This window comes from Adiantum capillus-veneris, chromosome 5, assembly GCF_014529385.1.
Source record: "Adiantum capillus-veneris isolate H3 chromosome 5, ASM1452938v2, whole genome shotgun sequence".
Taxonomy (NCBI): domain Eukaryota; kingdom Viridiplantae; phylum Streptophyta; class Polypodiopsida; order Polypodiales; family Pteridaceae; genus Adiantum; species Adiantum capillus-veneris.
In genome coordinates this window covers 139639951-139666217 of record NC_140935.1, presented here as the reverse complement: position 1 = coordinate 139666217, position 26267 = coordinate 139639951, and the positions used below count along the sequence as shown (strand labels likewise).

General features: G+C 44.0%; 1 protein-coding gene across 1 annotated transcript; it reads right to left on the bottom strand.

Moving 5' to 3' along the window:
* Window positions 1-11492: 11492 nt before the first annotated feature.
* On the bottom strand, window positions 11493-16734 carry LOC147458173 (uncharacterized). Its single transcript, XM_086512900.1, has 5 exons — window positions 16338-16734; window positions 16199-16263; window positions 15567-15656; window positions 12915-15474; window positions 11493-12769 (listed from the first exon to the last, which is right to left on the bottom strand). The coding sequence occupies exons 1-5, from the start codon at window positions 16608-16610 to the stop codon at window positions 11840-11842; spliced, it is 3918 nt and encodes a 1305-aa protein (XP_086369026.1). The 5' UTR covers window positions 16611-16734; the 3' UTR covers window positions 11493-11839.
* Between the last annotated feature and the right edge of the window lie 9533 nt (window positions 16735-26267).

Sequence of the window (26267 nt, the reverse complement as noted above, 5' to 3'; positions counted from 1 at the left end):
CTAAACTGAACCCATGTCATGAAGTAGCTTGTCCACGTACACATAGGGTTAGATGTGCACGTGACAATTGGTTTATCTCTAGTCCTCGTTGAGTAATAGGTCTTGAGTTCAAGACTCGTCGAATAAATCTATAAGGCCTCTTGGATTTGTCGAGCTACTCACTATTGTAAATGCGTATACCTTTGCAAGTGAAGGATGTGTTCATTTTTGCTTCGTGTGCATTGATGTGACCTTGCATCCTTTATAAACAAATGTTTACAATGCTTTCTTGGTTTAGTCCTTTGCATTGGGGAAGAGTTATTTCACATTCGGCATGTACTTTCCTCTTGTAAAACTCATGAGAACTAGACTATTGTATCTATGGACGGTAAGACCTTTCTCATGATCACAATCACATCCATGATGGTCGCTTTGCCCACTTTGTATGATATTGTAACAGACTTGGACACTCCCAAGTCGAGAATCTACAACGACACCACAATAGATCACTTCAAAACAATTCACAGTTCACAATTGATTCGACACTATCCCGGCGGAGTTCCGTGCCTAGAGATATTGGCCCCAAAGACAGGCGCCCCTTCCGGTATTTATTTTTGTATTAATCTGTTGCAAAGTACAAGCGAGTAGCCGGGACTCACTCTCAGACTCTGCGTCCAAATGCTCTGAGAAGTGAGCCCCCAAACTACAAATTCAAAGACTTACAAGAGATGCCAAAAGCAGAGCCCCAACAACTGAAAATCAAAAGCTTTTAAAATAAAGCAAAAGAACTCTTTCTCTCTCTCTCAGATCTTCTTGCGTAGCAAAAAGCAAGAGTTCCCTCTCTTCTCTCTCAAATTGCGTAGGAAAAAGTAGAAACTGCCTGCCATAAAATCCGCCGCAAAACGCTAGCGTACGTACAGCCTGCCACATGTCAGTGGTTCCACTTTTTCCAGGGGCTGCCGTACTGTCTTGCCACGTCAGCATTTCAGCGTAATTTCCAATGCTGCATTTTCAACCAGGCTGCATTCCATGCCAAGAGAGAATGTGTGTGTGTGTGTACTGGGCAGCCACGTCACTAGTTTGTGACATACCCCCCTCTTGAAAGCATTGTATCGCCCTCAATTACGCCTGCAAAACAGACAGAGGCCATAAACTGTCTTAGCAAACACTGACTGTTAGTACCGATGCACTAGGAACACACATCTAGCACAAGTACCAATCGACAGTCACATCACTAGACATCACATGACAAATCACAATCAACATTCATTCGGATCTCAGACCATGATTTATCGGCAATGCAATTACCAATCGCATCTAGATCCACTCATGACCTCATAGATGCCCGATTGACTAATCCCTATTGCAACCATGTCTATCGAGATCGTTCAAATCAACATGCTGCAGTCATTTCGTCTATCAGTTCCTGCACTTAAACAAGTCAAGAACAAATCAATATCGGGAATTCTATTTCATAAAGTCATTACAACAAAATACTGTCAGCTCTCACTATCCCTGAAGCTCAATGAGACATCAGTAAACTCTAGTATCAAAATTCGTGGCATCTGTTGACAAAGGAGCAGAGTAACTCCTCTCTTGTGCATACCCACTGCACCAGATTTTCGGCCAAGCTGAATTCGGGGTTCCAATTGGAATAGACTATGTTAAACCAAAAGCTTCAAGGTAAAGTTTTACAATCTGAGGAGTATCTGCTAGGTCCTCCTCCTCCATCCACTTCGCATCCAATGCAGGATAGTTCTTGAATTTAACCGAAAACCGCCTTATCACTTTACCCTTAATCTTTTTGTCTTTATGTGCCAATATCTGTTTTGGAACAAGGATCTCCTTGTTTTCTTCCACTTCGGGTTGCTGATCAGGCTCCCCATCTTCGGGCACATCGCCTCTAAAAGGCCGCAGGAGACTCACATGAAAAGCACTGTGAATCCTCCAAGTTTCAGGCAGCTTCAATCGGTAGGAGACATCATTTATCTTTTTGGAGATCTGGAAAGGTCCGTAGTATCGCATACTAAGCTTTGGGAGAAGCCTCTCGTTTCCCTTTTTCTTTCTCAGGCGTGTCTTCTCAAAACGTAAAAGCATCCAATCGTTCTCCTTCAATTTCAAATCACGACGATGGCTATCTGCTGCCCTTTTCTTTCTTTCTTGAGATTTGTAAAGCCTCGCGGACCTTGGCAAAAGCCGTGTCCAAGTAGCACGTGTACTCATCCGCTTCAAAACTCTTACCTTTCGTGCTTAGGAAGGGTGGAACCTTCGTAGCACCTTCAATAACTCAAATGGCGCCTTCCCCGTCGACGAGTGAACCGTGTTGTTGTAAGCAAATTCCACCAAAGGTAAATACTTTTCTGATTGAGTCTTCTTATCAGAGATATAAGACTTCAATAAATCTAGAACCACTGAATTGGCAATCTCGGATTGCCCGTCAGTTTGCGGACGGAAAGATGACGAGAACTGCAACCGCGTGCCAATGTTCTCCCAAATAGCCTTCCAAAACAACCTCGTAAATCTAGGGTCCCTGTCGGAGACAATCGTCTCGGGCATGCCATGTAATTTAAAGATCTGGGCCACAAACAGTCTCGCTAAGTGATCCGGCTCGACTGTTTTCTTCACTGGAATGAAACGAGCCTGCTTGCTAAATCTGGCAATAACAGTCCAGATACCATCGTGACCACTCTGTGTTCTCGAGGGATCAAAAATGAAATCCATTGCAATACTTTCCCAGGGGCAGGTGGGTATGGGCAAAGGCTGTAACAATCCCTGTGCTTTATGCCTGTCAAACTTGACCTTCTGGCATACAAAGCACCAGAGCACAAACTCGTCCACATCCTTCTTGAGTGTCAGCCAAAAGAAGTCTCTCTACCCCTTTCAAGGTGGTAATGCCGCGGTGACCCGTAAAAGGTGGACAGTGGCATTCGGTCATAACCTTTTCCCTCAACGGCTGTGTAACGCACAACATGGTTTTCCTCATCAAGTAGCCATCCCGAATGGAATATCCCGCTACTAACTCTCCATCCCATATCCGTATAAAAATATCTGCAAAATCTGTATCTGTGGCATACTAATCGACCATATCCTCGAAGCTCCTATAATGTATCGTAGAAATAGCCAGAATCAACGGCTTCCGAGACAAAGCATCTGCCACCAAAATTCTTATGTCCCTGAACATGGACAATCTGGAAGTGAAACTGTGACAAGATGTTCGAACTTCGCCCACCGCATCTGCTTTTCCGATAGCTGCTTCTGTGACAAGAAGTAGCGTAAACTCTGATGGTCTGTAAAGACAGTAAAATCCGCTCCGAGTAGGTAGTGCCGCCACTGAGTAAGAGCATGGATAACCCCCAAAAGCTCTTTCTCATAAATCTGTGCTGTCAATTCCAGCCTGAGAACAATCGGCTCTCGTAAGCAATGACATGGCCTTCTTGCATTAAGACCGCACCCAGACTACGACCACAAGCACCACAATATACTTCAAATGACTTCTGCAAGTCCGGCAAAGTCAAAACTGGTCCTGTAGTCAATTTCTCTTTCAATGTCTTAAAGGCAGTCACCTCTATGGGTCCCCACGAGAAAGGTACTCCTTTCTGTGTCAAGATATGCAAAGGGGAAGCAACCTCTGCAAACTTTCTAATGAACCGCATGTAGTACGAACGCAAGCCCAAGAAGCTTCGAACTTCATGAACATTCTTCAAATCGGGCCAATCACAAATAGTCTCTATCTTGGCCAGTTCCATCAGCACTCCTGCTGCTGACACAATGTATCCCAAAAAGTGTATCTCTGGTAGGAAAAATTCACTATCTTCACATTAATCATCAACTTGTAATCTCGTAATGCCTGAAAGACCTGAAGCAGATGTTCTCTGTGTTCTGTCTCACCCTTGGAGAGAACAATGATACCGTCAAAGAAAGTGCCAACAAATAGTCTATACTCTCGAAAAATCGTGTCCATCATCTGGTTAAATGTCGCAGGAGCATTGGTTAAGCCAAAAGGCATCACCAAAACTCAAATAACCCAAAAGTCGTCCGAAAGGCTATCTTGTAAACGTCTCCTGGCGCGATTCGGATTTGACGATATCCGCTCTTCAAATCGATCCTGCTAAAGCACGAGGATCCCTGTAGTCGGTCAAGTATATCATCGATCCTAGGAATCGGAAATCTGTTCTTGATGGTGATTTTGTTGAGAGCTCTATAATCGATGCACATTCTCCAAGATCCGTCTTTCTTCAAAACCAACAACACTAGAGAGCGATACGGCGAAGTACTAGACTGGACAAGACCCTTTTCCAAGAGGTCTTTCACTTGGTTCATAATTTCTTCGTTCTGGGCTCGGCTCACACAGTAAGGTGGCCGGTTTGGTGGTGTGCTTCTAGGTATCAGATAAATGATATGATCCTCAGGACGAGCGGGTGATAACTCGCCTGGCAGGCCCTCTGAGAAGCAATCGGCATGAGTGTGGAGAGGCGTTCTTTATCAAGTTAAGACATATTTGTCCTATTCTCATCACTCATCTCTCTCAAGAAGATCGACTAAATAAACAGAATGGATTTCATTAATTTTGAAATGGCCGAAGCCGATACAATAGGGCAGACTCACCCTCACGTTTCACATCAAGTACAATGGTTCTGCCCTTCTCTGTGGTCAAAGTCGCTTTTCTCGCCCTATAGTCGACCACGGCGTTGTTCTTGTGGTACCAGGGAATTCCCAAGAGGACATCACAACCTTCCAAAGGCATTACGTAGAAATCCTCATGCAACCGACAATGCAACCGAAGTTTGCCAATGACAGGTGTAATGGCTACGTCCCTGCCGGGTGCCACTAAAACTACCTCTGCTAGTGGTCCCATCCGATCGGGTGTTCATCCCGCATCGCCAGTTCTGCTTACCAAAAATGGCCCACTTGGAGCTCGCATTCCGCACCGGGGTTCAACAGAGCAACCCCGGCCGCTTACCTATTTAAAGTTTGAGAATAGGTCGAGGGTGTTTCACCCCCGATGCCTCTAATCATTCGCTTTACCTGATAAAACTGCGAAGAGCTCCAGCTATCTAGAGGGAAACTTCGGAGGGAACCAGCTACTAGATGGTTCGATTAGTCTTTCGCCCCTATACCCAAGTCTGACGAACGATTTGCACGTCAGTATCGCTACGAGCCTCCACCAGAGTTTCCTCTGGCTTTGCCCTGCTCAGGCATAGTTCACCATCTTTCGGGTCCCAGCAGGTACGCTCCCACTCAAACCTTTCACAGAAGATCACGATCAGTCGATGGTGCACCCCCGAGGGGGATCCGACCTGTCAGGTTACTTGCGCCTCCGTGGGTTTGCCACCCACTGGCTTGCGTACATGTTACTCCTCGGTCCATGTTTCAAGACAGGTCGGATGGAAAGCCCAGAGCGCCAACGTCTCGAGCGCACAAGTGCGTAAAGCCCGCCACAAGTAGCGCGCGCTTCGTTCCTCGGCTGGCGCGACGGCATCGACGGGCCGACGAAAGCCCGCTCTTGTCCCGCAGCACTAGCCCACGCTGACCAACGCTCCGCGTCGAGCGGCGGACCAGCTCTCGCCGTTCCGCATCCGACCGGGGCGCACCCGCGGCCTCCATTCGCTTCCCTCCCAGCAATTTCAAGCACTTTTTAACTCTCTCTTCAAAGTCCTTTTCATCTTTCCCTCGCGGTACTTGTTCGCTATCGGTCTCTTGCCCGTATTTAGCCTTGGATAGAATCTACCACCCACTTAGGGCTGCATTCCCAATCAGCCCGACTCGTCGACAGCGCCCCGTGGAGGGACAGGGTCCGAGCTCAACAGGGCTCTCACCCTCTCTGACGCCCCTTTCCAGGGGACTTGGGCCCGGTCCGTCTCGCAGAGGACGCTCTCCAGACTACAATTCGCACAGCGGGGCCCCGCGATTCTCAAGCTGGGCTCTTTCTGGTTCGCTCGCCGCTACTAGGGAAATCCTGGTTAGTTTCTTTTCCTCCGCTTAGTGATATGCTTAAACTCAGCGGGTAGCCTTGCCTGATCTGAGGTCCGTGCGTTCGTTTTCAGGCCTCGGCGGGAGGGGGGACGGGCGCTCGTCCCCTCCCCCCCCCCCCTCGCTCCTCGGCCACGGAGCCCTTTCTCGACACAGCGGCACTGATCTGCGGTCGTCGGAGTCCGAACTATCTGAAGACGAGTCCTCTGTAGAACTATCTGAAACTGAGTGAGATTTAGACTTCTTTGCCTTTTTCTTTCCCTTTTGCTTATTACTTCGCTTTTTGCCTTTTTTGTCTTCTTCGCTCGAATCGGAAGAGCTAGAAGAACTCTCAGAAGAAGAGGAAGAAGAACTAGGTAATCCTTCAAACCGCACACGCTTCTTCGGCTTTTTAGCCGAGGCAAAAGTAGACCGACGACCCAAATAACCCAGGAAGTCAGTTCCTTTCTTCTCTCTTTTGTCGTGCGTTTCTGCTTTGTTCTGCACGTCAAAAAGCTGAGAAATCCGAGCATCAACCACCTCTTCTAATTCCTACTCAGTAAACATCCTTTGGGTAGAAGGTTTCTTGAGTACTGATTTGGGGGGTGATTCAGTGGTCTGCTGGCACTATGCATACACCTGGTCGAAGGAGGTCTGAGTCATAAATTTTGCAAATTTCGGGTCCTTCGCAAAAACATCATCTTTCTTGTGTCGTCGATGAGTCATCGACGCTCCATCTCTTCAAGTTCCGCTGGAGTAGGCCAAGGCGGGCCGTACTCCTCGCATGAATCTTCTTCGTGCTCTCCTCCCGCATCTCCGGATGTAGAGGGAGTCGACTGATCTCTGTCTAAATCCATAAGTGCCACGTAAAAGGATTGGATTTCCCGGTAGAAGAGAAATCGGCTGCGCTCTGATACCACTGTAACAAACTTGGACACTCCAAGTCAAGAATCTACCGCGACATCACAATAGATCACTTCAAAACAATTCACAGTTCACAATTGATTCGACATTGGCCCAGTGGAGTTCCGGTGCCTAGAGATATTGGCCCCAAAGACTGGCGCCCCTTTCGGTATTTCTTTTTGTATTAATCTGTTGCAAAGTACAAGCGAGTAGTCGGGACTCACTCTCAGACCCTGCGTCCAGATGCTCTGAGAAGTAAGAGCCCAAACTACTAATTTAAAGACTTACAAGGGATGCCAAAAGCAGAGCCCCAAAAGCTGAAAATCAAAAGCTTTTAAAATAAAGCAAAAGAACTCTCTCTCTATCTCTCTCTGATCTTCTTGCGGATCGAGACTGGGAGATACAGTAGAGTACCACCAGAGTACCAGCAGAGGCTAGGACATGCCCCCTATGTGACATCGAGCTTGAGATAGAGTTGCACTCCACATGCCACTGCCCCGTCTACTACGAGATACGAGGCCGCTTCCATTGCTTGTTCAGAGAGGGCTTTGGACCACTCTCCACAGTCATGCGGTACAAGGATCAGAGATGCCTGGGTTTGTTTTTGCTCGAGCTGTGCAGACACAGAGAGAGCCTGATGAGAGGAGAGGCTAGCCAATCTCAGAGACAGATCACAGATTTCTTTAGAGCTGCCACTAGACACCCGGAGGAGTTACTACCACAACCAAGCTTGTCGCCTCACACCAGAGGCACACTGATCGACCGAGCGACTGAGCTGGGGAGATCCAGACGCCCACGACTACGGAGGACTACACAGCATCGACGGAGGCTGCATTAGAGGATTCAGATCACTTTGGCCCGACATGCGCGACGCCCGGTCAGACTATTGACCATGGAGGAGATTGATGAGATCCGCCAGCGACAGATGCTGGATCTCTTGTGATCTATTTATCCCAGCTAGCTGCTTAGCTCACACCTAGCAGTTTAGGATTCCATGGTATTTTATTTTATCATTCTGTCATTTTGTCATCTTGTTACTCTGACTTTGTATCAGATCCACCACATTGTAACTTTCTGATCTTATTGGTCACTTTGGCCTTTTGAAGACGTTAATATAACACTTCATTTCATTTCTCTCTCACACAAATTGCGTAGGAAAAAGCAAAAACTGCCTGCCGTAAAATCCGCCGCAAAACGCGGATGTCCGTATAGCCTACCACGTGTCAGTGGTTCCGCTTTTTCCGGGGGCTGCCGTACTGCCTTGCCATGTCAGCATTTCAGCATAATTTCCGGTGCTGCATTTTCAGCCAGGCTGCATTCCATGCCAAGAGAGGATGTGTGTGTGTGTGTGTGTGTGTGTACTGGGCAGCCACGTCACCAGTTTGTGACGGATATGCTTATCATGGCATGTGCACAAAGTTCAGGGTGCTTTTGCTACAAGCTACCTCCTAGGTCAAGCTCAAGGGGAGGAAATCTACTAATCACAAGGGACATGTCGAGCTATGACCATGAAGAAGAAAAGGAGATCTACCAACTATGAAGATAAAGAGGGTACATCAACATGAAGGAGACCATGAAGATCGAGGTCAAGAGAACAACGATGAACCAAGACTCCATGACAACGACATAACTAACTATCAAGATCCAAGCAAAATTAGATGAACGATCAAGTGTAAAGTTATGCAATAGGTGAACCTAAGTACTAAGTGATCACCTTGTGAACCTAGAGAGAGAAATCAAACCATGTCTAAGTTCAAGGGAAGGATTGTTGGAAACTAACGCTAGCCATGGGTACTTATCCTAACTCCCAACACATGATATGTGTGCCATATATTTATGAGGTCAACACCATGGACCATATGAGTCTAGGAGCATGAGAACATGCATGTGCAGTTAATGAATCAAGCTACTCTAACTTGCACATGTACTGCATCCACTTGTTATTAACATCACTCCTGGCTTATCACTATTCACTCTGACTAATGTTCCCTTCGAGTGCGTCATAAAATGTATGTTGTCAATTTATTGCTCGTTATAATGGCAAGCCAACGTGAAGCGAAGCTTCAGTTTTCACCTTGTTAGTATATTTTAAAGTTATAAAATATGGCCCCTTTCATACGGGTTGGCCACCTATTTTGAAAACCTTAGACGAGTATAAAAGGGTGAGTTTCCAGCAAATCTCGTTTTTTAACTTTAGGCTTAAAAACGAGTATAAAAGGGTGAGTTTCCGGCCAATTTGGGTCACGTATAATTTTGCTACTTCCACTCGCTCTAGACTCAATCCGTTTGCTCCCGCAGAGACGTATTTATATTGTTGTCCAATCAGTCACTTTCATGGACAGCCACAGTAAAAATATTGAATAGTGACTTTCTCAACAAAATTGGGGACACCATCTTATTCATGTGTTTGTCCCGATGCGTTCTGCATTGTGTCCGACTATTGCTCTACTTGTCATATTACCCGATTACTGGTAAATTTCACGGATGGCATATGCACTGGAAAACTTACCCATCTTTATTAAATTATTAATATTTGATACCAATAAAGTCATAAATTAGTTCTGGGCGCACAAAAATCATTTTTATTTATTTTATTTAGATAAAAATATTGCCGAGCCGAGCCGAGCGTATCAATCACCTTCAACGATGTTTCATGAAATGTAGAGATTCTTGATGATTGAGTCTAAACACATTAAAGTATGTTTTCTGTATAAAAAGGACAATGTTGCTCAGACATATCTTCTCAACACAATTAACTGTCGTGGATCTCGACAAAGTTGAAGTTGTTTGCTAGCTAGAACTCCAAAAACAATGAAGAATTTGCTCTAATTTCTTGACCAAGTGCACTGGCACACTAGCAACAGCCCCCAATAACCAGCTCACCCTTTTAAAAAAACCGTTGTTCAACCATGTCACTGGAACTTTTCGTTCCACATTTTTGTGGACGTAACAAACATAGCTGTTGTGTTGTTCTTATCAGGCCAAGATCAAGAATGGTTACCGGCCAGTTTATTACGCAAGCCGAAGGCTCAGCCTTGCCGAAAGGAACTATTCAGTTGCAGAATGAGAGGCCCTGGGAATGGTTTACTTAGTCAATGTGTTTCAGCACTATCTCCTGGGGTAGCAAGTTCGTTTTTCATGTGGATCATTCAACCTTAATCTGCTTGGTGGCAAATCAAACTCTACATGGCAAGTTTGCCCGTTAGATGCACATCTTGACAGGGTTCAAGTTCAAAATCACAACTTGGTGGCGTCACATGTTGGCACCGGACCAGAAGAGAGAAGGAAGAGCAGAGCCGAACCACACTGAAACAAAGGACCCATTTGTCATGGCAGCAGCTCGCAAATGCAGTGTAAATGCAAAATGCGGCATAAAATGCGGCAGAGAAAGCAGACCATACTAGCAGTTACAGCTGTCGTTTAAAGACATGGAGTGCCTAGTTTTGATATCAATGTTTTTGGGGCTCTTGAACACTTGCAAAAGAAAAGGCCATTTGCCTATCAAAGTGTGCCACGGCAACTTCTTTTCACTCAATTTTGGACGAGTGCTCCTCCCAGCACTCGTATCCGAGAAAGATCAATAATAAATAAAGAAATACCGCAAGGGGTGCCTAGTTGAGGGGCCAGTGCATCTACGAGTGGAACTTTGCCACTTCGTGTCTCGTCTCAAGTGTGAAGTTGTTTTTCAGTTCAAGTGCTTATAAATGTTAGTGTGTTCTGGTTGTTGTTCTCCATCGGCACTTGATGCCCTTCCAGTCTTAGTGGTATCAGAGTGCAACCATTTGCTTTCCAACAAGCAATTCAGTCTTACATCAATTTACAACCTGAAGTTATGCACTCAGAAGAAAATTTATTGATGAATTCTTGTGAACGAGTTGCAAGGTGCATATGCTTTAAAGGCATCCTCCGCAAAATTTTCCTTATCTACAAAATGTGCAACAATTATGAATTTCATAATGGCTCAAGTGTTACCTCCTCTGGCACCAGACAGTTTGAGAGCTTCAACTCATCCACAGGGAGATGTTGCTACTATTCCACTTGGCAGTGTTTTTCAATAAATCGCAGCAAGACCTCCGATTGCACCACCTTTGCCCCCACCTCCACTGCCACCTCCAGTATTCCACTTTCGGTATCCTTAAGGTTAAGTGTATTATCCACCACCACCGGTGCCTACTCTTTCTCAACCAAAGTATTTCAAAGATGGTGGACCTACAGTAAAGTTCTTTACCTTATCTGGGGTAAGGTCAGAAGAAAGAACTTCAATTTTTACAACAATTCAACAGTATTTATCCACTTGGAAACTATACCAAAGAATCCACGATTTCATGTGCAGCTTTCTGTCGACCTTGTCTTGCAAAAAGACTGTTCCTAAATCAAACAATCACGCAAAGGTGTCAGCAATCAGTTGAAAGCTTCCTAAATATCTGGTTCTTGCAGTGATTGATACCAGAGACTACATCCAGGAATTGTGTATAAATTGAAGTGCTCGTGTACATAACAAGGTTTACTTTTCCTCTCCAACCCAAAAAACGCAAAGACCGTAAATAAACAGTAAACCCTATGTATGCACTGATTTTCAAAAAGATATGAGTGATGTCTCTACAATAAATCTAAAAACCTGAGCTTTAATGTTGCAAAATTGCAAACAATAGCCAAATGAATCGTACAAGACAAAGCCAACGAGGCTTCTACAATGACTGTTAACATAACAAAAGATATGCTCCAGGTGGCATATATACCCTAAAAAGGCCATGTGCAACAAGAACAAGGCCCAATACCGAACTGTCAAAGAATGCTAAGATTACAGAAGCTTGTTACATTATAGGGATGATCCGCCTCAAAAACACCATTTAGATAAAAACTCCATATCTACAATCAGCTACCTGATAGATATTTAACTAGTGCCTAGAGTGCTAGAAAATAGTTAGTGCAGGTCCTGATGATACAAATTTGGCGAAAGCGACTTAGCACCCCTGAAGGCCTCCATTGACAGACATTGGAAATAGTCTCATGTCTTTGCCCGTTTCTGTGGCTGACAATAAGATTGGCTCCCTCGAGAGTGAGTTTTCTTTGATTGTTGAGCACTGCGAGAAGACCTCCCACCACCACCTGAACTTTCTTTGGGCTCTTGCCTTCCTTGCAACGACGGGCCTGGCCTTTCAAAGCTATATTTTGAATTTCTGCTCCTGTCATATGGATCCTTTCTGGGGGTAAACTCCCTAGAATTGCGCGAGGAAGCCTGGTTGAATTTTCGAAGAACTTGACTCGAGACGACTGATGTAGATGAGTTTGGAATTGCATCCTCTAAACTCCTGGAGGGTTTCTCTCTGTCACTCCTCTCTAGGTCTAGGTTCAATCTGTCACCTTCAACTCCATGAGCCCTTGTCCTTCCCATTTTAGATTTATTTGAAGCTTTGCTGGATAACAGATCACCTCGTTCTTTCTTCTTACAGTCCAATTCCTTGACAGAGGTACTATTTCCCAAACCAAAATCCTGTGCAGCAATTGCTGTACCCAAAATTGCTTCACCTGTACCATGGTCACTATGCAAACCTATCTCACAGACGGTGGGATCACAAGAAGACTTCACAAATTCCTGCTTTTTAACATCACAAGTTGGTACACTACAGCCAATGTTCAAGTTTTTTAGGACATTTGACTCACTGCTGTACTTGCTTGCTTGTGCAGCAGCTATGACTCTATGAGGAGGTTCATCCCTGAAAAATATATCCATTTCCCTCATGAGGCTTTCACGAAGAACACGAGCAGCACCATATTCTTGTGAATCCTTAGAGTAGAAGACGAGCGCATTGCTAAAGATCAGCATCATATCCCGAAAAAACTCCAGACTCTCAGAATATATTCCTTCCTCCAACTTAGTTCGTATGGTATTCAGATCCATGTGCCTTTTGACAAGACATCTATACCTAGCATCTCTCTGCATACATATACGTCCAGCGTGTAAGCTCCCAAATTCAGAGCAAAATAAGTGAAATTAAGCGGGGGAAAAAAAGACGGAGGGAAAAAGGTTTCTAGGGGGGGGTGGGGGGATTTATTTCTTGTGTTCTGTTGAGTGTGCTGACCTGTATCTCTGGCCTTACTTTGAAGAGAGCAGCAAATTTGTGACCACTGATAGTGCGTAAGCACTCCAGCAGGATGAGAACATCAGGAAGCAATCCATTATTGTCTGCACTCGTCTCCACAGTATCAACCATTGGGGAGACTCCAATCTCCCTTGAAGCCTCATCAGCTGCCTTCAAAAGGGCAGTCTCAAAATTTTCAACAGAGCCAAGATTTCCCCTCTCAGTTTTGTCAGGTTCTTCCCTCTGTAGCTCAAGCTTCCTGTGCCTAAGGCGTGATCTGCGAGTTGAAAACACTTCTACAGCTGACTCTTTGCTCCTAAAGTCCATACAAGAATCTAACATGGAAACAGTGCTAGAAATTGCCGCCTGCCCGGAATTGTCTCCTGAATTAGACATTGAATTTTTTATTTTACTAGGGTTCTTGTTTTGCGTTGCAGGTAGTATAGTTTTGTTCCCATCTTCCTCTTGACACCTGGACAGCTTGGGATGTTTGTTCACTACAAACTCACCAAGACCATCTTTTAGAAGACCACAGTCTTCACGTTTCTCCACATTGTTGCCACTCCAACTCAAATGCTTCCTCTTCCTTAAGGTTGTAAGGTCTGTCTCCTTCAGTTTCATTAAATCAACAAGAAGTCCATCCTCTTCCAGGGCATCTATGTCAGCTTTGTGCTTGCCTTTAAACAAAAGACTCGACGAAACCACATCTCTTGAAGATTTGCGACTTGCTTGATGTTTTGGGCGTTCTTCAAGCTTTGACTGTTTATTTGAAGCCTTGGAATCAGGTTTCACTTCTGTAAATATTCTCTCAACAGTTGGAAAATTGACCTTCAAGGTCCCCTTACCAGCACAGAGTGATATGGCATCGTCAGGTTTAGGCTCCTCCTGTTCGTTGAGCGACTCAAATACTGGTTCCATTACAGAATTTTCACAATGAGAATAACCGGACAAGTTCAAAATTTGATCGCTAGTAGGTATGCTCCCAAGGTTCAGGTCACAACCATGACTTACAGCTTGAGCAAGCTCCACTGCTCCATTTTCACAGTGCATGGTTGAACTAAAAGATTCCTTTTTCACCACAACTATTGGCTCAACTCCACCACCTCTCAGAAGGTCCCGTTCTGAAAAGAAGGGTTCTACCTGTTGTGGGATCTCTTTCTCCAAACCTTTCTGAACCTTATCGAGGATCATCTTGGTTCCCAAGGTTTGGTTCTGTTTTGTCCTTTGAAGCTCTCCTAATACACCTTGACCAGGGGATTCAACCACATTACAAGAAAGCAAATCAGGCTCGCAAGCAGCAAATTCCTGAATCACTGGGGGACATAAACAATCTGACTTTGCAGAACATTCTGATTCCTCTATTTTTTCTGGCTCTACAGGCTGAATCTCTGTTTCTTCAGGAGTAGATACAGGAGTTCCATCTGCATAAGCAATCCTAAGCAAATCCATAGCACTGGTACTTATAACAGAATCCCCGACTGAATAGTCTTCTTTCACAGCGTTGTGAGCATGTTTTGTTGCTGGACTTGGTAGCGAATGTACGCTCTCACAGTTTGCACCACCAGTGTCATCAACTAAATGATCTAACCCTTGAGGACCACGTGAAAACTTCACTCCACCCCCCAGTCCTTCACCTGTACAAGTAACTTCATTATGAACCAATCTGTCTAAACCTGGAGGACAATATAAACATTGAGTATCCTCCACTGAAAGCCCTCCATCCTCCACCTCTTTAATGCCACTCTCACAAACCTCTCTCTCTTTAACGAGGATAGATGCATGATCATCTTGAGGACCAATGACCATTGCTTCTGATTCAAAACTTTGATTTTCTATGTCTAATGACATAGCACCCTCTACATCACTGCTCACATGTTCTGCCTCTTCAATCTTTACAGAGTACCTTTCGTCCTCTACAATGCTGCACGGACAATCTTGAAAGTTATGTGATTTATGATCCACCTCAATGGGGGAACACTCCTTAACCTTGTTTAAATGAAGACAAACCAATGGAGTCTGATCAAGAATGCTGCCTGAGTGCATGTCATGATCAGCATTCGTCCGTGATTGATAAAGAATGCCCCCTGAATCAAAGACAAGGCCAGCTGATGATGAATTTTGATCATAATTGTTAATGGTCAATGACTCCTTCAGGCCAGAAACGAAAATTGTCTCTTGCACCTCCCCCCCTCCTGTGATGACAACTGAGCCAGTGGCACAGGAGCTATTTCCTAATTCAGAATCGAGCAAGTTCCTTGAAAAGGATCCCAGACTTTGCTCTGCTGGCATTCGGTCACTTGCAGAGCGAACTTGAAAACAAGTGACAGCTTCCTGTGGAGCCAGGGAGCTTGGGTTATTTTGTTCATGAGCATCCCTAGTGACTACAGCTTCCTGTGGAGACAGGGGGCTTGGGTTATTCTGTTCATGAGCATCCCTACTCACTACAGCTTCCTGTGGAGCCAGGGAGCTTGGGTTATTCTTTTCATGAGCATCCCTACTCACTACAGCTGCAGACCCCGCATATTCTGCTCTCAGTTGGCTTAACTTTTTCTCTAGCAATCTGATTACATTCAAACACATTCATGATGAGCCAAGCAAAACTAAAACACGATAAAAAAGTAAAATGTATGCTCAAGAGACCAAAATGCACACCCTATGGAGCCATCATAATGCTCAAGCTCTCTCTTGAGCTGAGCAACCCGAAGTTTTCGAACCTCCTCAAACCAAGGAATTTTTCCATCCCTGAAAGCCATACAAACTTCAAAACTCTCAGCATTCTTTAACAGCAAGAGCACCAATGTTGAAACTTGAGGAACCACCTATGTGCAGATTCCGTGCAAGGACCTAAGGTGTCACTATCTGCTGAGTCAAACTAATGAAACACCTAGAATCCAATTCTAATGAGGCTGACCACCCCAAACTTAAATACAATCAACTTAACAGTGACATGAAGTGTGTAGACAACACTCGCTTAAGTAGAAAGCAGAAAAACAAAACTTTCCTGCAGAAACTAAAAGTTGTATTAAAAACAAGCATATTGTGTGAAAAGAATAAGCATAATTACCAGCATATGCAGCAGGTTAATATTCATGCTGGTACACCATAGGAACGCTTATGAAAATCTATCTGACTAAAAACTGGCCGTCGCAAAATTATCGTGCATAATTCAATTGACACAGAGGATGAGGCGTACTTGTACTCTTAAATTGAAATAAAATTTATTGTTAAGCACTTGCGTGATAAGAACTGCATGCAGCAGTGCAAGAAAGGAAACGCTAGTCTACCTGATGGTGCCACTATTGCAACTCGAAAAGCGACCATTGAGAATCCAAAATCTGACTTTGCAAGCCTGATGTTAAGAGAAACAAGGGCTAACGCTTAACTGACAGTTGAATATGAGAGAGAGAGAGAGAGAGAGAGTACCTCCGCAGAGAAAGATGAAGGGGGGACCAGGAAGGCACGGGCTTGAAGCTCGCAGGAGACAGTGGTCCAATTGTCCATTCCATGTCTCAAAACGGCACTCGCAAGCAGAAGATCCTCCCAGGTTCCCCAAGGATTAATGCCTGAGGCCGCGGAGCTCGAAGAATGCGGAAAGCAACTGTTGATGCTGCTAGTTAAGCTGACGTTGCTGTCAAAGCCGCCATTGCTGTTGCAGGCTGGCGCGATTGGAGGATGAGAACTTTTCTGCTGCATCATCGTCTCCCACACTCTCTATCACAGCGGTCTCCTCATTGAATTTTCCAAATATCTTTGGAATGAATATTTATTAAGTACCCCCGCTCCGGGCTAATCGTGATTCAATTTTTGTTATGACAGGTGGAGAGATTTGTGACTGATAAGGACTAAGGTAGGGGGCCAAACGAGTGATGGCTCCCAGTTATAGAGGTATGATACCCTAGGGTAAAAGGGCCAACAAAACACTGAGTCCCTCTCGAGGGACATGGACCCCACTTTGATTTGGTAAAGGTCCAATTATGGGACACAATAAGCTTGTCGGTGAGACGGTTAGCTAAGTGCAAGTTTAAATCTTGGCCGTCAAATTTGGGTTCAAGCTCAGTTGGCCAAAGTGTCCCATTTTACCCCCTTGGTGTGGCCTTCCATTCACGGCCACTTTTGTTACACATAGATTTTTGGTCTACGACGTGTGTCACCGTTGAAGCTCTATTTGTGGCGAGATCTTTAGTGGAGATAGGCGGTGTTGCACTCTTTCCATCGCACCCATCCAGTCCAAAAATGGTGCATTGTGTCGGTGGCAATTTGTCACCCACCTTAGGTGGCCCACTATTGGGTGTTTTATCCTAATAATATTGGAGTTTCACCTCACTTTCGGCCCCACCATGCTAACCTAGTAGCAAAGTCGTGTAGGATGGGTCATAGGGTCGCACCTACTCTATCATTGGCATCTAACTACACTATTACTGTTTTTCGTAGCTATCACAGCTTCAGCGGCCCCCCGTACGACTTTCCAATTTTTTACTTGATGTAGAAATGATCCTTGCCAAGATGATGGCGCAGGTGAAATTCGGAGGTTCGCTTCAGGGAGAACTCATCCAAATTTGATCAGCTATTGGCCTGAGAAACATACACCAAGCTACACTCATTTTGAAAACCTAATTGTAGATCAATTTCATACCCTATGCAAATGAGTACACCTGTGTACTCCAGAAACACATGACAAAGATGGAACCAGGGCTAGAAAAATACATTTTTCCTAGACGAAGAAAATAAGGGCAATCTTGAAATTCTCCCAGTTTTTAGGTCAAAATTTAAAGCTTTTACCGATAATTACACTAAAATTTGTGAAAACTTCCCGGTTTTCTTCAAGGCAAGCTCAAAATCTAACCGGGATTTTAGGATTTCAGCCGGTTAAAATACATTGGACCCCGGTTTTTTTCTAACACTGGATGGAACTCATTCTCATAATAAACTTATGTTTATTCATAAAGCACTTGTAAGTACATGCAACATTTATAATGGATTTTAATAAGCAAATCAAATGAAGAAGGCAAAGCAGGGAAGTCACACACTTTAAAGTGGACTCTATCGGCAAATTCAATGAAGGTAAGTCACACACTCTAAAGTGGACTCTATTGGCGAATTAAATGAAGTTGATTTGAAGTTAGTGGGTATAAGTGATCACCAAGTCAAAACATAAGTGACCTCCAAAACCAAACCATAGTCAAGGATGTTGAGCTTTATCCAATACTTGTTCAAACCAAAAATGGCCGCGTCAGATTTTGCAAGGAGTACCTGTGGTGGCCGGCTGAAATTTCAAGATTTTTAGTTGAAAAGTTCAAATTTATGTCAAAGTTTTCTTCTCAAATATGGTTTTCAACTTCTCAGAAAGGGGTGAAAAGGATCCAAAGCTAGCTCCATAAAACCATTTTCCCAAGCCATGGTTCCCCTCGCATATGTTAGCAACTTGTGCTCTATAACTACATATGACTGCATGTGCTTGGCCCAATCATCTCTTTGCATGGAGCTGCATGCCTTCAAATGCCAACATAGGTGCTTGCAATTAGACAGTTCTAGAGTCAATATATGAGAACATTAGTTCGTGTGGCATTTACATCCCTCCAAAAAATTGATTTGCTTGACCACACATAATTTTTTGACTACTCTATTCATTGGGTGTACGAAGGGCTTTGCAAACGAAGTTATATTCTGAGTATTCATAAGTACAGATATTTGGTTGTCCTTGACTAACACAATTGCGTTCCAAGTATTCCCAAGAACACATCTCATGTACTACACCAAACATTCACAAACTCTACTAAAATTTACATAAGCAAAGACCTAAACTAAAAATTATGAATTATTGCATAGGGCCATTATGTCATTTGTTAAGGCTTTAAAGATGAACTTTTAACAACACTTATCACAACACTTTTTACATCAAATAAGTGCGTCGCTTAATATGATCATCTATAATTACCCACACATCGATATCTACAATACATTTTCAACATAAATTGCACAAAAAAAGGCCCTACCCAATTACACTGTGCAATTTGGGTATACATGAACACTCGATCACATATGTATAGCAAGAAAGGTATGTGTATAGCTATGTTAGCAATAATTTGAACTAAGGGTGACTAAGTGTGTGTGGATGGATGGGTGGGTGGGAGGGGGAGAGAGAGAGAGAGAGAGAGAGAGAGGGGGGGGGGGGGGGGGGGGGGGGGGGGGGGGGGGGGGGGGGTGCCAAATGCCAGAGCATGAGAGAAGAGGTAGTGAGAGTGTGTGTGAGAATTTAGGCATAAGTGATGGCACTCAAATTGAGGTCGTTTAAAAATAGACTTTCCTTAACTATATATGTGCAATCAACGAGTTTCTTTGTCAGCTTGGTTTTGAGCCTCGCCTTAACGATGGGTGGTAGGTTGCCACTGACTTTTTGTGCATAGTGTAGGCCCTCCAAGAAACCAGAAGGAAATGACTATACCTTTTTTAAGGGTCGATGCCAATAACCAGTGGCCACATCGTCAAGCAGACCTCCTCACATTGCGATTAGGCTTTTCATGGGCAGACAATGCTCCTTTTTTCCAAGCAGCCAAAAGGTCGTAGCTTTTGACACGTGGAAGTTGAGGCAGCAATACTGCAAGAAGGATGTAGTGGAGCTACACAACCATCCAAACATGTCACAAAAAACATCCATAATCACCCAAAACCATGAGCTATGGCATCACTTAAAGGATCAAAGTGCAAAATGACCTTGCTAAGATTCATACTCTTTTGCAAGTACACAAACAATGAGAGATACAAAGAGATGTAATGGAAGAATAGAAAGCACCCATGTTCATGACTAGGGCAAAGGAGAGAGCTACACCTATAGTAGAAAGGAGGGAATTGCTAGGTGGATTATCAAGGGGGAAGAGCCTAGCAATGACCGTATAGGTATCATTGCCAATCACCATGGCTACCCCTCCAAAGTGCTAGTTGAAGGACTAAATAACCTTCAAGATATATATAATCACTCTCAACTTCAAGGATATTGTGTCGAAGTCGGAACAACAAAGTGTGTGTGTGTGTGCGCGCGCGCGCGCGTGCATCCGTGAGAGAGAGAGAGAGAGAGAGAGAGAGAGAGAGAGAGACCATTGCCAAAAAAATTATTATGAGTTTCTTCACCATGTGAGCATATTGCATAATTCCTTGACACGTACTCAACCAATATTTCTCAACTATACAATCCAATATTAGTTTGTGTACTCAAGTATCTAGTTGACACACATAGATTACTCCACATTACGCCCAACTTTTGTGTGCAGCCAATGACCTATGATAGAGTTGCTAGGCACAACCACCTTGCTCAAACTACCTCCCCAAAATCTCTACCCACCCATCCACCTCTCTCACACATATGTGGGTGTTAAGTCCAAGGGCTGAGCTTGTTGGGGACCAAGAGTTGTAGAAGACCGGAGGTGCTCATAGGATGAGCTAGTGCTACCACATTTGAGGGCCAAGTCAGCTCGTTATCGAGATTTGCATCTACTATCAAGCAAGGTGGACACTACAAGTAGACTTGAAGTAGTGCAGGCAATGAGCAAGAGTCAGAGGTGGATGGCTTGAGACTTCCTGAGGGTGATGCAAGAGGCTACATATGAGTAGTTGAAGGGTGTACATCAAGGTTCTGAGGAGGTGTGTAAGCCATGAAGGCGAGCAAGCAAGGGGATGAAGAAAGGATAGGGTAGAAGTAGATGAGATAAAGAGTACTGTAGGATGATTCGATAGAAGTAGGTAGCATTGAAGCTGCGTGCATGAGAGAGAGAGAGAGAGAGAGCTCAAGTCCGCCTTCATTCAAGTGGGGCGCTACTCTTTTTTTGAGTTTCAAAATACGAAAGGGTTCTCTCCCTCTCTCTACCTCTCCAAGAGCCGGATATATTGACAACTGGGAGTCCTCTTTCTTTGCCATTATACTATACTATATATCAACATATGTGCAAGTTTGGTGATCCCATTAGGCTCCCTACATTTACCATGAGGTACGTCAACCTTGACTGATGCTAGTTTGTTTTTGCAAGTTAGTTATCACAATTACTATTGGTTTGTTACCATGTTGTCTCCACTCGCAATCAAAAGTTTGTTCCCCTTAGCTCAAACAATGAGTGCATCTGTGTCCACCATTGTTGAAAATCACCCACATCAATTTTTCATGTAGCATGTTGATTTGTCAACATCTCATTTGCACCATTTTTGACAATCACCCACCTCAAATATTCTTGTGTGCAAAATTTGCACACACTCGTCAACTCTGAGTACTGACTATGCCATGATATCAAGCACCACAAAGATTAAAGTGATGGCCATAAACTGAGGAGAATGTAGAGTCACACAAAGCTAGCAAATGGCATTAAAAGATTGTCAAAAATGGTTATGAAAGAAGGTTAGAGACAATGGCCATGCAATGCATAGTTATCAATTACTTTTTGAAGTAAATGTGGTAACTTGTCATAAAATCTAATATCTAACCAACCCAAATGATTTTCTCATATTAAATTGATCACTTAATGTAGGAGAATAAACGGGAAAAAGTGTTAAGATATAGATATGTGCTTATAGATCTATCTCAACACGGGGCCAATAGTAAAGGGGCCCAAATGGGAGATGGTCTATCAAGAGCAAGGCTAACCAATGGAGCATAAGACCTTAGGGTTAGCTTCATTGAAGACCTCCAATAATGTGTGTAAAAGTCCTTTGACCTTAGGTAAGCTAGGGCTGAGCTTGAGGTGAGAACCCGGCCCAAGCTCGAGGTGTTTGTCCTGCTTGAGGTGCTTGTCGTGCTTGAGGTGTTTGTCCTGCTTGAGGTGCTTGAGGTGCTTGACTTGCCGCTTGATTAAGGTGCTTGAGGTGCTTGACTTGCCGCTTGATTAAGGTGCTTGAGGTGCCTTGACATGCTTGCCTGAGATGCTTGTGGGAATACCCCCCTAGTCCAAGTGCTTTGTCATGCTTGATGACTAAGGTGCTTGAGCTCCTAAAGTCAAAAGCATCCCTACAAGAGGGGGGGCGAGCCCTTTTCCTAGGGATTAGAGAGAGAACACACACTCACACTCACAAGGGAAGCCCCAGCTTGAAGAGGCAGCAAGGACACATGTCAGGTCCCTACCCATGTTACCTTCATGTGTTGCTTGAAGCCTATTGGCTAGGCTTCAAAGGGGTCCAATGATAAATTACTTGAATTATCTAATTGTTTTTGCATTTATCAAGTCCTCTCTCTCAAAGGGGAAAGGGGGACACTTGTCCCAAGGCTATCCATGTTGCTTGTAATAGGCTCTGCTTGTGATTGGCTAGGCCTAGAGGGGTCCAATGAGCTTCAAGCATGAGCTACAAGGGGGGCTCGACCCAAGCAAGCTAGGGGGGTGCTTAGGGGGTATACTCACCCACACACACTCACAAGCACTCTCATTGTGTACTATGCAAAGTGCAAGAGCTCCCTCTCCTTCTCCAAGCAAGTAGAGGTTGAGAGCCTACACCAACACTCTTGGCTATGGAGTGCAAATCCAACCAAGAGCCATGCTTTAATGCTTAATCTTGCCATCTTCTTCTTCTTCATTACTATGCTATTATGTATGCTAGCAACAAGAGTATGATAAGTGAGGAACTAATTCTTTCTCCTACGAAATGTTTCTTCTTCCTCTTCCCTACCCTCATTCCCTGCTAGCTCTCTCCACCTTCGAAGGTGTTTGAGGTCTTGGGACTGAGGCTTGGTATAGTTAAAGTTTTCTTCAAGTTTAGGTTATGCTATGATGGTGATGCATGAAGCTTTCCATCTTCATTGCTTCACCTAGGTCACAAGGAACACAAAGAATGTATTGTAACAAGTCTCTCTTTATGGGAGAAATCATAATACAAATGCCTATTGGAGGGGGGACCGGCTCCACATAAATCCGGTCCTCGACTGTTGTCATGTTCTCTAAACTCTCTCTCTTGCAAAAGTATTGTCTATGCCAAGTTAACTAATTGCTATGATTATGTTGCTATCTTCAATTATGTCTACCCGCTATGCTCACAAAATCATTTCTTGAAAGTACTCTCATTAAATTCCGCTATTCTCAAATTGAATAGGCAAATTCCATTACATTGGTATCAGAGCATTTGGTTTCTCTTTTCTTGCTTAAGAAGAGAGGTCTTTAAGTAGCCTATAAATGGTTGATGTTGTTAATTATAATAGAGTAAGTGGAACTGGGATCTAATATCGGTTTTGTTAAGCCCACTATGTGGGGGATGGTGCACACCTCGGGAGCTTTGGACTTAATAATGGAGTCTTTTTAGACTTGCCTACGGCTTTACCATTATTGAGCCATAAGAAGTCCGAAAGGAGCTAATGATGATGCTCCCATGTTTGTGAATTATCTCGTCACTAGGTTGCAACAAGCTATGGGCAACCCTGTTTTGCAAGCCGAAGTTACTCAACAACTTCGTGCTTATGGAATTTCCCTTCCTCTCCCAGAGGAGAGAGAGCTTAGGAGGCCTCTTGAAGAGACCCCCAAAAGAAGACTCTCTCCCATTCGAGAGGAGGAATCCAAAGAGAAAGAAAGCAATGACAGTCTAAATTCTTCTGAAGATGTGGCTCCACGAAGACGGCAGTCTAGACGATCGCCTACTCCTCCCAAGAGGAAAAGAGCAGCCTATAGTCCTTCTCCTCATCACTCTGAAAGGCAAGAGAGGAAACAAAGGAAGAAAAGGGCTAGGAAGAGGTCACCCTCTTCTCCTTCTTCTTCACCTTCCTCCTCTTCCGATGAAAGTTATGGCTATTCTCCTAGAGAATACAAGAGGGGAGGACATCGCAAATCATTTCCTGCATGGCGAAGGTCACAAAAGCTAAAGAAGTTCAAGGAGGGAGGAAAGAGTATCTCTTTTCTCACCTACGATGGCACCTTTGGTGCTACTGACAAAGTGTTGGCCTTCATCCAGCAATTTGATGCGGCCTTTGGGGACGAGGGCTTCATAGAGTCCTCCAAGCTACGCCATGTAGCTATGCACTTCCAAAAATCAGCTCGTCAATGGTGGGCTAGCCTTCGTGGCAATGGAGAAGCCCCAAAGACATGGAAAACTCTACGAGTTTCCATCATGAAGCAATTTCTTCCAAGCAATACTAAAGATAAAGTTCTTACCGAATGGCGCGGCTTGAAGCTTCTCTCTCACGAGTCTATCAACAAGTATGTAGGCAAGTTTTGGGATTTACATCTCAAAGCTACTGTCTTTCAAAAGATAGACTTTGCCGAGCAAAGACAGCAATTCTGTGCGGGATTACCTGAAGAGATGGCCGAATACATCAACTCTCAACAGCCTGGTACTATTACCGAAGTAATCCATCACACCATGGTTGCTTCACGCATCAATTTCCATCAAGGGGCTAGACGTAATGTCAAGCCCATGGAAAACAAAGATAAAAATGATGCAAAGGGGAAATCCAATGCACAAAATAATTCCCAAGGCACTTCCAACAACAACAATAACAACAACAACAATCGGTCCAAGGAGAAGGGAGTTTACAAAGGTAAAAACAAACTCTCTCCTGAAGAGCTTGAAGCTTTTCGCAAGGACCATAAATGTTTCAAGTGTGGGGAGCAAGGTCATGGCTATCGTTCTTGCCCCAAGAAGAATACTCGCAATGAGACTCCTAGGGCTTCCACCATCGAAGCTCCAAAAGAGGATGCTCATTGCAAAGGATCATCACTCTCCTATGCTTGGGGAAAGGTAAGAGAGCATGATGCCTTCATCTTGTTTGACTTCATATCAATAGAGTTGGCCACCAAGTTGGGCATTCAAGCTTTTGAGATGGGAGATATAGTAACAGCTGATGCAGCTTTCAAGGGACAACAAGCCTCCGTTACTCCCTTGATTGGGAAGTTGAGGCTTCATGTCCAAAGCTATGTCGACAAAGAAGACTTCTTCATCTCTCCTCTCCAACATCAGGATGTTATCCTAGGGGCACCATGGTTTGATCGCATGGCTGCCAACATGAAGTTCCCTGAAAGGAGAATTTACTTCACCTACACGGGAAAGAACATGTATATAGATGCTAGTGAGCGTGGTCGCACTATTCCACTTGTAAATCCTCTTTCTTTTGATAAATCAATGAAGAGCTCCGTTTCTCCGTACATGATTTATGTCAAAGAGTCTCTAAAAGCTAATAATGTTTCATCAAATGAAAATGATAGGAATCAAGAAGAGTTAGACTTGTCTACTTTTCTAAAAGGATTCCAAGATGTGTTCATCGATGATATCCCTATGGACCTACCTCCAAAACGAGGGGATGATGACCATCGTATTGAGCTCCTTCCAGGAAGCTCACCGCCTAACAAACCTCCTTATCGAGTCTCACAAGCTCAACAAGAGGAGATTATGAGGCAAGTACAGGAATTGGTAGACAAAGAGATGGTGAGGCCTAGTTCCTCTCCCTTTTGTTCTCCAGTCCTTTTAGTGCAAAAGAAAGATGGTACATACCGTATGTGTGTGGACTATCGAGCACTAAACCATATCACTATCAAAAATAGATTTCCCGTGCCTCGGGTAGAAGATCTGTTTGATAAGCTACAAGGCTCTACCTACTTCAGTAGGATTGACCTTAAGAGTGGCTATCATCAAATAAGGATAGTGGATGAAGATATCCTAAAGACCGCGTTTCGCACAACATTTGGTCTTTATGAATATCTAGTCATGCCTTTTGGTTTGACTAATGCACCAGCTACTTTCAATCGTCTCATGGAGAAAATTTTTAGACCATATCGTAAATTCACTGGAGTGTTCTTTGATGATATCATCATCTACTCCAAATCTTTGGAGGAACATAAGCAACATCTCCAAGTGATTTTTCAAGCCTTGAGGGAAAACAAACTTTTTCTCAATCAAAAGAAAAGTGAATTCTTCCTTCAAGAGATTCAATATCTAGGTCATATTATCTCTCACGATGGTATTCATACGGATCCATCAAAGTTAGAGGTAATAAAATCATGGCCTAACCCAAGGAATCGACATGAGCTAAGAAGCTTTATTGGTATGTGTGCATACTATAGACGCTTCATAGCAAAATTCTCTCAAGTAGCAGGACCACTACACGACTTAACAAAAAAGAACGTTAAGTTTGTATGGACTGCTAAGGAGCAAAATGCTTTTGAAAAACTCAAAGAGAAGCTTACTTCCCAACCAGTCCTCGTGCTTCCGGATCTCTCAAAACCATTTGAGGTCCAATGTGATGCGTGTAGTGATTGCCTTGGAGCGGTTTTGCTTCAAGAAGGGCATGCCATAGCATATGAGAGCCGAAGGCTCAATAGTGATGAACGAGTCTTGGGCATTTATGAGAAAGAGCTTTTAGCTATTCTACATGCCCTAGATACATGGAAGCACTACCTATTG

Bases quoted from the DNA above. Each gene is read 5' to 3' on its own strand.
- LOC147458173 (XM_086512900.1), bottom strand. From the start codon at position 16,610: ATGATGCAGCAGAAAAGTTCTCATCCTCCAATCGCGCCAGCCTGCAAC. The intron at 16,264-16,337 runs GTACTCTCTCTC...TCTTAACATCAG, and splicing joins CTTCATCTTTCTCTGCGGAG to GCTTGCAAAGTCAGATTTTG. The intron at 15,657-16,198 runs GTAGACTAGCGT...TATGGCTTTCAG, and splicing joins TGCAATAGTGGCACCATCAG to GGATGGAAAAATTCCTTGGT.